Below are 12,500 nucleotides of genomic sequence, written 5' to 3'. Positions count from 1 at the left end.
AAAGGAATTGCATTGCATTTGGGGTAAGAACATGATACTTATGTTCGAAGCCTTTTAGACGGGAAAGAGGCCAGGGGCATTAAGGACAATTAGAGACTGCAAACCCTCCTTCAGTATTTTTCCCAAACTAGAAATGGCTCTAGTAAATTGCCTGAAATTTTTTGTAAGGATATCTACTTGAGAGGGATAAAATGTTTATGCCCTTTGAGCTTTTTGAGTTGGTTTTCTTTTTTGCAAAGAAAGGTGTGAAAGCTGACGAGCTATTTTACCACACGGAGCAGAATGTGATACAGGCAGAGTTTACACGAACGCAGTTTCATTTGTAACTGTATCGTTTTCGATGCGGTTACGCCTTCTGTTTACACGACACCGATCGAAACCGTTGGCGAGACCAGATTAGAAAACGCTGCCAAAAGTGGAGCGTTTTTAAAACGATACGATTTCATATGTCGTGTAAGCAGAAAAAACCGCATCGATTTGAATACGGTTACTATTTTGGCGCAAAATCTGCATTGCGATCGCTTAAACCATCACGACTTTCATTTTCTGGCGAAAAAGATTCTGTGTAAACACTTCCAACTAAAACCGCGACGATTTTGAGGTGGTTTCGAAGTCTTGAAACCGTGTTGATTTTAAACTGCGTTCGCGTAAACCCTGCTACAAATGGCACTGGAAATCTTAGCAACAGAGATCTTTTTGATTCTTTGGGCAATTGCCCGCAAAAAATCAGACAAACGTCATAACCGAGTGTTTAGTCACATGAAGGAAGAGTTTGTATGTCATTGTATGAAGCGGTTTTTTACCCTTTTCCGCTATCAGTCATTTTCTGGTGTTTCTCCAAGGCAGGAAGGCACCAGGCAACCGCTTATGACCTCATAGAGCAAGAACTGTTGCTTCGTGACCTAAGCACATTTCGCAAGATATCTTCCTTAAGTTTTGTGGTCATTTGCTCTTGCTCTTTGGTCTTTGGGCTATGCTGACCTTTAAGAGAAAATTGGCCAAGAATTCTTGGCAATAAACTTGAAAAGTGTTAGCGACAAAGATCTTTGCTAGTTTGCGTGGAGCTTTGGAAAACTTGTGCTCACAAATAAGAACATCTGCCTGAAAATTGAAAAACAATTTTTTTAATCGTGATCCCTCTCGCTTTAAAAATCATGATCTGTAGAGGCTCTTGACTGCATGGTTTTAGTCACGCCAGGGGTGCTTAGGACATGCGTTTTTAAAGCTCGATGTTTCTTCTCTCAAGGCTGCAGAAGTAGGTAAAGTACACTGGCCATTAGCTGAGGTAGGATATAAAACCCGACATCTTTTTGACGCTGCAGACCAGGAAATCCTTTATCGAGGTAAACTGCATTGGTAAAGGTAAATCTGCTACAAGCTTAGTCAGTCTCCAGTTATTGTAGCATGAAGCGACTAGGAGTATTTCTACTCCCCCTTGGATGGAATGCTAGTCCATCGCAGGGTTGCCTCCAACATTAAATTTGCCGGTACTCATTTATACACCTGGATGCATGTGGAGAGAGGCACCGTTAGAGTAAAGTGTCTCCTCAAGAACACAACACGATGTCCCCGGCCACGCTCCGAACCCGGACCACTCGCTCCGGAGTCGAGCGCACTAACCATGAGGCCACCGGGCCTCCCGCATTGAGTCGTTTTCATTTCAACGGAGTAGCACCCCACTATGAATTTTCAGGGATAATTTTGTTCTTTTGAAAAGTTAACACATGCTTCTAGTTGCTGCGGCATAGACTTTCGCCAAAGCTCGGACTAATCACAGACTTTAAAAGACCTCACAGTCTATGAGGGGATAGGGGAGTGGGACTTATTTTCTAGGGCTGAAGGAGTCCTTCTTGCGTATTGAATTTTGCCACTTGTTGTAAATGGAAATGTTCTCCAAAACTCGTTGAAAGAAAGCTCCCCCACCCCTTCCCCCGCTCCTTTGTACCTCAAATTGAGTTATTGATCATATTCCCTTTCTCCGTAAAACCCTGAGAGGCCGTTCTCACTGATGCCTTTTTATTCTTACTCCGCACGCAAGCAAATTAATGTCACGATATTTTTTTTACTGATACTATTGCAGACAGTGACCTAGAACATGGAGAAGTGTCATTCTTTATTTTCATACACGGTAGTAAGTTATATCAGGGATATACGATTTCTTCCTTTTGTTTTAAGAATCTATCGTGTTTGAATTTTAGCTTCGTCTCGCATGAACCCGAGCGCTAACAAAACTTCACGGCTTTGCGGTGAGTTGCATTTCTCTCTGGTATCTGTCATACTCTCTTAAGCCTGGGATTAGCAAGATGTAGTTAAAAGTGGTTTAATTAAATGCGTCCGAACGATTCAATCCTACAATGTATCTTGCGATCTCTCTCGGAACGTGTTGTTTGTAACGGGTGCACTTTTAGCCGCCCTGCAGATTTTTCAGAGGCTTTTGATCTGTCAGAAAATGTTTTTTTTTCTGCCACGGCTTCAAGGGCGAACTTTGGACAAAAATCACGTGCATGACCATGCAGTGAAATCCCTGCAGCAGTGTTGGACGATTGAGGAGTTACGTTTTTGGAACTTTCTCAGAAAAGACATCTCTACACCTGTCGGACACACTCCCCTAATTTCCAATTACTACTAGTATTAGTCTTGAGGAGTATACGGATGGGTAGTTAGCCTTTTTAGTTTATGTGTTCAACAATATTTGAGACAGTTTTGCGCTAAGTAATGAACTTCTTTTAACAAGTCATTATCAGCCATCTACCAGGAAAACCAAAACTTGTTGTTATTTTTGCACCAGGATTCTGGATCTGTTTGCTCGACTATATGGAGAGTGCACAGGTTAACTGGAATTTCAAATGATCCACCAGAGTAACAATGAGTCGACAACAAAAGATCAAATAGAAGGAAGAAGACCACCAAGAAAAAAACACACAGAGACTGAAACACGCTTTCATACCAGGTGGCTTTCTTACACACTGCTTATTTTCTCTACATTATTTAAACACTAAAAGTTAGGGCACGCGAACAGACGAATAAAAATAAGTTGATGGTAACAGTATCTGATGTGTGCAAACGAAAGGTTATCCTTAACGCAAGGCTCCGAACAAAAGTTTACTAATAATTAATCCCTTTCGCGTTAGAGCAATTGATGGTGAGACGTTTTGTACCTTCCTCTTCTCTTTTAACCTGTGAACAAAGCCCGAACCTTTTTGCCAAAGAATGGCAGGCCTTAATCAAAATGAAAAACTATGTCCTGTGCTTTAATCGCGAAGGCATTTTAAACCTGAACATGATAAGAAATTTTAAGACAGCCAGTTTTCAGACTTTAGCGAAAGTAACTTTGATTTTATTTCTGGGTATTTTTCATCTTTAGAAGTGAAAGGGTAGGTATCTCCAGAAGTGAAAAGTAAAATCTAGCTAGAATGTGCTTTTACATGAATCCCTTTTACTATCAGACTATTTTTGATTTGCCAATTGGATGGGTACATGCTAAAACCAAGCTTTATCCACCCCGCGGGCAAGCTTGATCCATCTGTAGACACGTCAACTAAAAGGTTTACAGATAATGAAGCACTGACGACGACCTATGTTGCTGAAACACTTTCTGAAGCACAGTACTCTGCGAGCGTCTGTAGAAAAAAGATAAGAAAAGATGGCATTTTTAATGTCGAAAGCCCAAACAACAGAAGTTCAGAGTTAGCCAGTGATTGTTAGCCAGTAACTGTGCAGCTTAAAATGGTTGTCACGATCGGTTGAGAAAACTGGGAACCCAGCTCTTGCTTGGATAACACCAAATAGAGAAGGAATTGTAAGGTGTCAAATATATTACTGGCGGCCCATTTAAACGGGATCAATGTTGTAGAAAACTAGGGTAAAACTACAGAATGCAGGGCCACTTGTTTACTCATCATTTAATGACAAAAGCATCGATCCATTGTGGTTGTCTCGTTCTTCAAAGCCTTCTTACTAGTTGGACCTGAGTGGCCCTGAATTCTGTAGTTTCTCCAAAACTTGCAAGGGTTCATTGCACCCTGACTATTAAGGTTATTATAATTCCAAAACATTTAACACAAAAAAGAGAAAAAAAAGGGGGGGAGGGGAAAGCGTGGGAGGAAAAGGCGGCGAAGGGGAAAGGGGGAGAATTGCCATTTTTTAAAATAAAATCCTAATGGAAATGTTTAGCTTTAATTTGTACTTCCGGTGTATAGAAGACGAATGTGGCATCAATTAAGAATAATTGACTGGAGTAGTGTGAGGCACGTGAGAAGTATAGGAGTTGGGGTTACGAGACCATTTTTCAAAATCTGTTTCCAGCAATATTTTCAGCCATGTTGTTAAATTGAAAAAGATGATTTGAATTACGAGATCATTTTCACACCAACTGATTTTGGTTTTGAATACAAGCGAAGCATTTGAGAATAAAAATCTTTTGATTTTTAGACACAAATTTATGTTTCAGCATTGAAAATGCTAAATCCTTTTGGTTACGAATTGTGTCTATGCTAGCTTGGTAATACATCTTTTACAGTATTACGAGATATGTTCTTTTCGCACTGAAAATAGCTTGCTATTTTCAGAGGGGATGAATAGGTGGGAAAAAATGCATTTTTAAAATTGAATTTTTGGATTTGTTTAATACTTTAACAAATATTTTTAATGCTATGTTATACAAACACTGTGGCTCGAATCAAATTGCGTAAGCAATTTGCCAGAGCCATTTACAAACACTGTGGCTCGAATCAAATTGCGTAAGTAATTTATGAGAGCCATTTACAAACATTTGTCTCGAATCAAACGGCGTAAGCAATCTATGAGAGCCATTAAAAAAATTGTCTCATTAAAAAGAGACTTGCTTTTTCGGCAGCGCAGAGCGAAGCTCGAGCAGGGGATGGAAAAAAGCTAAATCTCTGGGCTCTGGGGGGTGGTTAATAATACTCAATTCAAAATCTGAATAATAAATACTGTATACAGAAAATTATTGATGTGCCTACCTTTTCTGTAAAAAGCTATCTGCAAGCGCATTTTTTACATAAACTGTTTTTCTAATGTCAGCGTACAAACTTGAAATTTAATTGGAAAGAAACAAATAGAAAAGACAAATAGAAAAATCAAATATTTGCATGAGCAAATGAAATAGGAAAGAATCACCATAGCGTGACATTCTCGGAAATGATTTCATAAATTCATAGGAATAAGTTAGTTTTGTGAGTAAAGTTTATGAGTAAAGTTTGTCAGTAAAGTTTATGAGTAAATGTTGTAAGTAAAGTTTGTCAGTAAAGTTAAAATGCGTTTAAAATAAAATATCATGTATATATATGGAAATGAACTGTATAATTGAGTTACATAATAGCTTTAAAGAATCGGGAGAGAGCTGTTGTCCCATTTGTAATAAACAAATCCGACAATACACTTCAACTGATGACCAACCTTGTTGTTCCACCCCTGACATTAGTGAAGTAGATAGTCGATTTGTTTGTAAACATTGTGGTCAAATCACTGGAGAAAAGTTTCAGAATGAGTTTATTGATTTTTGCCGAGATGTGTACAAGATCAGGAAAAAATCAATATAAAATAGGAAATATCATATTGAAAACGTCATAAGGGATTTAACCACGGCTCATAATATACAGATAACCAGGACTCAAATTAACCAAATATTAGGTAAATTTAATGAGATCCGAAAGATTTTACCTAAAGTCAAAAATGGCCCGAAACGAATAATCAGTATCAAATTCATTTTACGACATTTCTATCAAATCATGGTTATTCAATATTGGGACAAAGTACCAATATCAAAGTCAAAACTGACATTGAATGCTAATAAACAATATTTGAACCAAATTTACTCATTAATAGGTAACCAACCTCATTAAATTCCTCGTTGTATTGCACAACAAATCTATTGGAAACTGCTGGGCACAGATCAGTAATAATCTGGGGTGCAGGGATGGCGCAGTGGTGAGATCACTCGATTCCCACCAATGTGGCCCGGGTTCGATTCCCAGACTCGGCGTCATATGTGGGTTGAGTTTGTTGGTTCTCTACTCTGCACCGAGAGGTTTTCTCCGGGTACTCCGGTCTCCCCTCTCCTCAAAAACCAAAATTTGATTTGATTTTCATTCTTAATTTCAATTTACAGTGTCCCCGATTAGTGCTCTACGGCGCTACAAGATTAGACACTTAAATAAAGTTCCTTTCCTTTCCTTATCTGATCGATAAGTCGAATTTCGTTGAAAAAGTTTCCTTCATTGAAGGATAACCCCAGTCTGAGGTACGACCGTAAATTGATAAGTAATTTTTCGTGTGTTGTGTAAGCGAATTTACACATCCCTGTTTTTCTTTTGTATTTTTTGGTTCCTGTGAATGTGCTCAAAATTACACCGGCTCCAGAAATGGTTCCTAAGACCGTAGGATTAATTGTAATACCTCCAATAATTGTGCCTGTCACGACTAAGGTAGCCGATCCAATTTTACATGACAAATCCATTGTTTTGTAAAAGTTATGACTTTCTTTGAACAGCCATTGCTTTTTATGATGATATTTATAGATCTCTTTTATTTCTACAATTTGCTCTTGTGATAAGTCCTTCGAGATATGGTTCCAATCAAATATGTCTTTAGTTTTTCTGCCAGGCATTATATTGTTTGGTTATATAAATTATCGATTGTTGCCACCAGCCTGTTTAAACTCATTACGCAGTTGTGTTCTAAGGGCATTGATAGCTTGATTCAGTTGACCCTTTGAAACCGCATGGTTATCATTTTCTCCAAACTCTCCATTTACTCCATCTCCACCCAGTTTACTCCATCTTTTATTACCAAATGTCGGTTTTCTCTGTCAAGATGGCCATCATTGTAAACTAGACTCTCTTCTTTATTATAACTGACAGAAGTGTTCGGATCATTGGAATGCTCAACTGTGAATTCTATTTTGTCACCGTTTTCATCTAGAATATGGTCTCCATTTTCATCTTCAACGTAAGGCATTGATATTATTATATTACATAAAATGTTGACAGTTTTATATTTCAATCTATGTGGAATGTCGTGGGCATTTTGTAATTGTATCAATGTAAAGTCAGTATCCCGATTCATATTTATTTTTGTCATGCCCCTGTTAAATCGAAAAGGGAAGTCATGCACTTGACCACTAGTTTTGGTTATTTTTAGCGTGACATTATTGTGGCATAATTAGCATCATCGATCAATTCGATTGATTCAATGCCACATATTATCCAAAAACAGCGAGTGATTTGAAACAAAAAAATGTGTTACCTTTAACCTGACCAAATATATAGGATGAATAGGATTTTTGCTGAAGAACTAATCCTGTGATCAATTGATCAGCATTCGTGTAAGATCCAACGTTGTAAAGTGGTAACCCATTTAAATTAATTAATTTCATCTAAATCTTTTCTTAGATATCGTGCATTTTCCATTAATCCTGACGTCAGTTGGTTGTTATCTGTATCGCTGCTGACGTTGGACAGTCTCTTACTTAAGCAATTAATATCTCCTCTCAATTTTTTTTCATATAATTAGCGGTAAAATGTAACTAACCTCGGATTTTGCCAGCCCAGCGATTCTGTGGTTGTTCATGTCAACAGGCATACGTAGTCAAAATGTCTCACTTGCAGTGATTTCTGTAGCTTTTTCATAATCGTAGATAGTGCTGTCTAAAGCAGTGTACTCATTTTTGACGCAGTAGATTAATACATAAACCAGTAATCTTGAAGGGCTGTTGGAATCTCCTCTGGAGCGAAAATCGGCCAGCGTTGACCAGCGTTGATTGGACTCATATTGATTATTGATCTCAAATTTTTATACGCCGAAGTAATATGAACTGTCGCCTTTTTATTCACCGCTAGATTTATGGCCGTAAAGTCGAGTGTACTATTATTAAATTCATCGGTTTGGTCCGGTTGCCTTGGAAAGTACATTTCCAGGTATGTCGAATAGTGTGGACTAAGATTTTCTCTAATAAGCCTATTAGTAGTAAATAGATTAATGGCGAACCTGCTATAATAAGTCACGGTTATTTTGCCGTTTGTTGAATCGAATTTTGTTAGCCCTTTTATTGATCTGATGTGGTATGTCATTGTAGGTGACTATACCATCGATAATAGTCCGAAAATCAGATTCACTTTCACCTTCGTCCTCCATGATATATTTAAAACATTTACTCTATTAGTATGTTGACTGATATGACTTGACTGACTTGTGTTGACTTGACTAAGTTGTGTTAGATTTATGGCATCAGTTGGGTGTTCCTTTTTCCAAATTGACGATTTTATTATCACCTGTATCAAAATTATTTGTCATAGTGGTGGAACCATCGCGTTTTACATAATTGCTCAATAATTTGCTATTTTGCAATGCGAGTGTTGAAACACCTTTATTAAATTGTTCTAAATTGACTCCATCAGAATTATGAGACGCTTTTTTAAGATTGATCAGTTTGTTATTGTTGAGGTTTAAATCATTAGTCATTACTACGCTTCCGTCTTTTTTTAAAAAGGTGATAATTCAACGGAAACCCCTGCTTGAGATACATTTTTATCAACATGGGATTTATTTACGAGCTCATTTCAATCATTTGGATTTCTATAACTGACAATCTTATTGCCACCCGATTGAAAAGTAAAAAAAGTAAAATCTAGCTAGAATGTGCTTTTACATGAATCCCTTTTACTATCAGACTATTTTTGATTTGCCAATTGGATGGGTACATGCTAAAACCAAGCTTTATCCAACAAAAGGGTTACAGATAATGAAGCACTGACGTTGACCTATGTTGCTGAAACACTTTCTGAAGCACAGTACTCTGCGAGCGTCTGTAGAAAAAAGATAAGAAAAGATGGCATTTTTAATGTCGAAAGCCCAAACAACAGAAGTTCAGAGTTAGCCAGTGATTGTTAGCCAGTAACTGTGCAGCTTAAAATGGTTGTCACGATCGGTTGAGAAAACTGGGAACCCAGCTCTTGCTTGGATAACACCAAATAGAGAAGGAATTGTAAGGTGTCAAATATATTACTGGCGGCCCATTTAAACGGGATCAATGTTGTAGAAAACTAGGGTAAAACTACAGAATGCAGGGCCACTTGTTTACTCATCATTTAATGACAAAAGCATCGATCCATTGTGATGTGCCTCTTTCTTCAAAGACTTCCGACGAGGTGGACCTGAGTGGCCCTGAATTCTGTAGTTGCTCCGAAACTTGCAAGGGCTCACTGCACCCTGACTATTAAGGTTATTATAATTCCAAAACATTTAACACAAAAAGAGAAAAAAAAAAGGGAAAAGAAGCCTGGGGGGAAAAGGCGGCCAAGGGGGAGCGGGGGGGGGGGGGGAATTTAGGTACGAGGATGCTGTTGCCATCTTTTAAAGTAAAATCCTAGTGGAAATGTTTAGCTTTTGTACTTCCGTGGATAAAAATAATTGACTGGAGTAGTGTGAGGCACGTGAGTAGTATAGGAGTTGGGGTTACGAGACCATTTTTCAAAATCTGTTTTCAGCAATATTTTCAGCCATGTTGTTAAATTGAAAAGGATGATTTGAATTACGAGATCATTTTCACACCAACTGATTTTGGGTTTGAATACAAGCGAAGCATTTGAGAATAAAAATCTTTTGATTTTTAGACACAAATTTATGTTTCAGCATTGAAAATGCTGAACCTTTTGGTTACGAATTGTGTCTATGCTAGCTTAGTAATAGATCTTTTACAGTATTACGAGATATGTTCTTTTCGCACTGAAAATAGCTTGCTATTTTCAGAGGGGATGAATAGGTGGGAAAAATTCATTTTTAAAATTGAATTTTTGGATTTGTTTAATACTTTAACAAATATTTGTAATGCTATGTTATACAAACACTGTGGCTCGAATCAAATTGCGTAAGCAATTTACCAGAGCCATTTACAAACACTGTGGCTCGAATCAAATTGCGTAAGTAATTTATGAGAGCCATTTACAAACATTTGTCTCGAATCAAACGGCGTAAGCAATCTATGAGAGCCATTACAAAATTTGTCTCATTTTTTTCGGCAGCGCAGAGCGAAGCTCGAGCAGGGGATGGAAAAAAGCTAAATCTCTGGGCTCTGGGGGGTGGTTAATAATACTCAATTCAAAATCTGAATAATAAATACTGTATACAGAAAATTATTGATGTGCCTACCTTTTCTGTAAAAAGCTATCTGCAAGCGCATTTTTTACATAAACTGTTTTTCTAATGTCAGCGTACAAACTTGAAATTTAATTGGAAAGAAACAAATAGAAAAGACAAATAGAAAAATCAAATATTTGCATGAGCAAATGAAATAGGAAAGAATCACCATAGCGTGACATTCTCGGAAATGATTTCATAAATTCATAGGAATAAGTTAGTTTTGTGAGTAAAGTTTATGAGTAAAGTTTGTCAGTAAAGTTTATGAGTAAATGTTGTAAGTAAAGTTTGTCAGTAAAGTTAAAATGCGTTAAAAATAAGATATCACATATATATGGAAATGAACTGTATAATTGAGTTACATAATAGCTTTAAAGAATCGGGAGAGAGCTGTTGTCCCATTTGTAATAAACAAATCCGACAATACACTTCAACTGATGACCAACCTTGTTGTTCCACCCCTGACATTAGTGAAGTAGATAGTCGATTTGTTTGTAAACATTGTGGTCAAATCACTGGAGAAAAGTTTCAGAATGAGTTTATTGATTTTTGCCGAAATATGTACAAGATTAGGAAAAATATAAAATAGGAAATATCATATTGAAAACGTCATAAGGGATTTAACCACGGCTCATAATATACAGATAACCAGGACTCAAATTAACCAAATATTAGGTAAATTTAGGGTTCAAAAGGTTTTACCTAAAGTCAAAAATGGCCCGAAACCAATAATCAGTATCAAATTCATTTTACGACATTTCTATCAAATCATGGTTATTCAATATTGGGAGAAAGTACCAATATCGAAGTCAAAACTGACATTGAATGCTAATAAACAATATTTGAACCAAATTCAATCATTAATAGGTGACCAACTTAATTAAATTCCTTGTTATATTGCACAACAAATCTATCGGAAACTGCTGGGCAATATCAATAATAAGCTGATCGATAAGTCGAATTTCGTTGAAAAAGTTTCCTTCATCGGAGGATAACCCTCTGAGGTACGACCGTAAATTGATAAGTATTTTTTCGTATGTTGTGTAAGCGAATTTACACATCTGTTTTTCTTTTGTAATTTTTGGTTCCTGTGCTCAAAATTACACCGGCTCCAGAAATGGTTCCTAAGACAATAGGGAGCTTAAGATCTACGACGGCGACGTCGATGAAAACGTCACCTCAAAATAGAACTTTGCTCTAGTAAAAGTTTTTCGCGATTATTCCATCTTGTTCACGTCGTACAATGTGGGCGAAGTATCCTAAAAATAAATTGGTACGAGCGGTTTCAGAGTGAAAATAGAGAATGAAAGATTCTCTTTTGCATGCTAACGTTGAAATTTAGTGATTTCACGTCGTCGTCACGCAGAGAACCGCAAAAATATGAGCTAAAATCCGTGCTGCACGTGCAGCACGATTATTTATGCTCTTTTAACCAATGATATCACTGTTTTGCGGCGTTGTCGTCGTAGATCTTAAGCTCCCTAATAGGATTCATTGTAATACCTCCAATAATTGCGCCTGTCACGACTAAGGTAGCCGATCCAATTTTACATGACAAATCCATTGTTTTGTAAAAGTTATGACTTTCTTTGAACAGCCATTGCTTTTTATGATGATATTTATAGATCTCTTTTATTTCTACAATTTGCTCTTGTGATAAGTCCTTCGAGATATGGTTCCAATCAAATATGTCTTTAGTTTTTTTGCCAGGCATTATATTGTTTGGTTATGTAAATTATCGATTGTTGCCACGAGCTTGTTTAAACTCATTACACAGTTTTGTTCTAAGGGTATTGATAGCTTGATTCAGTTGACCCTTTGAAACCGCATGGTTGTCGTTTACTCCATATTTTATCACCAAATGTCGGTCTTCCGTGTCAAGATGACCATCATTAACTTGAATCTCTTCTTTATTATAAACATAAGTGTTCGGATCATTGAAATGCTCAACTGTGAATTCTATTTTGTCACCGTTTTCATCTAGAATATGGTCTCCATTTTCATCTTCAAAGTAAGGCATTGATATTATTATATTACATTAAATTATATTATATTACATTAAATGTTGACAGTTTTATATTTCAATCTGTGTGGAATGTCGTGGGCGTTTTGTAATTGTATCAATGTAAAGTCAGTATCCCGATTTATATTTATTTTTGTCATGCCCCTGTTAAATCGAAAAGGGAAGTTATGCACTTGACCACTAGTTTTGGTTATTTTTAGCGTGACATTATTGTGCCATAGTCAGCACCATTGATCAGTTCGATTGATTCAAGCCATATATACCAAAATGGCCGCTGATTTATGCGCATACAAATTGGCCCTTTTTGATAAAATATTCTTTT

The 12,500-nt window shown here is 37.0% G+C and overlaps 1 protein-coding gene across 1 annotated transcript in view; it reads right to left on the bottom strand.

The window, feature by feature from the left end:
* Positions 1 to 8,367: 8,367 nt before the first annotated feature.
* Positions 8,368 to 12,500, bottom strand: part of LOC138032988 (uncharacterized) — a 13,565-nt gene continuing 9,432 nt past the window's right edge. Inside the window, exon 4 of the mRNA XM_068880714.1 lies at positions 8,368 to 8,825. Within this exon, the coding sequence (XP_068736815.1) occupies positions 8,737 to 8,825 (89 nt within the window). The 3' untranslated portion in view covers positions 8,368 to 8,736. The remainder of the gene's footprint in view (positions 8,826 to 12,500) is intronic.

This window comes from Montipora capricornis, chromosome 14, assembly GCF_036669925.1.
Source record: "Montipora capricornis isolate CH-2021 chromosome 14, ASM3666992v2, whole genome shotgun sequence".
NCBI classification, from domain to species: domain Eukaryota; kingdom Metazoa; phylum Cnidaria; class Anthozoa; order Scleractinia; family Acroporidae; genus Montipora; species Montipora capricornis.
Note: the sequence above shows the minus strand (reverse complement) of the source record. Positions and strands in the feature narration are given on the sequence as shown.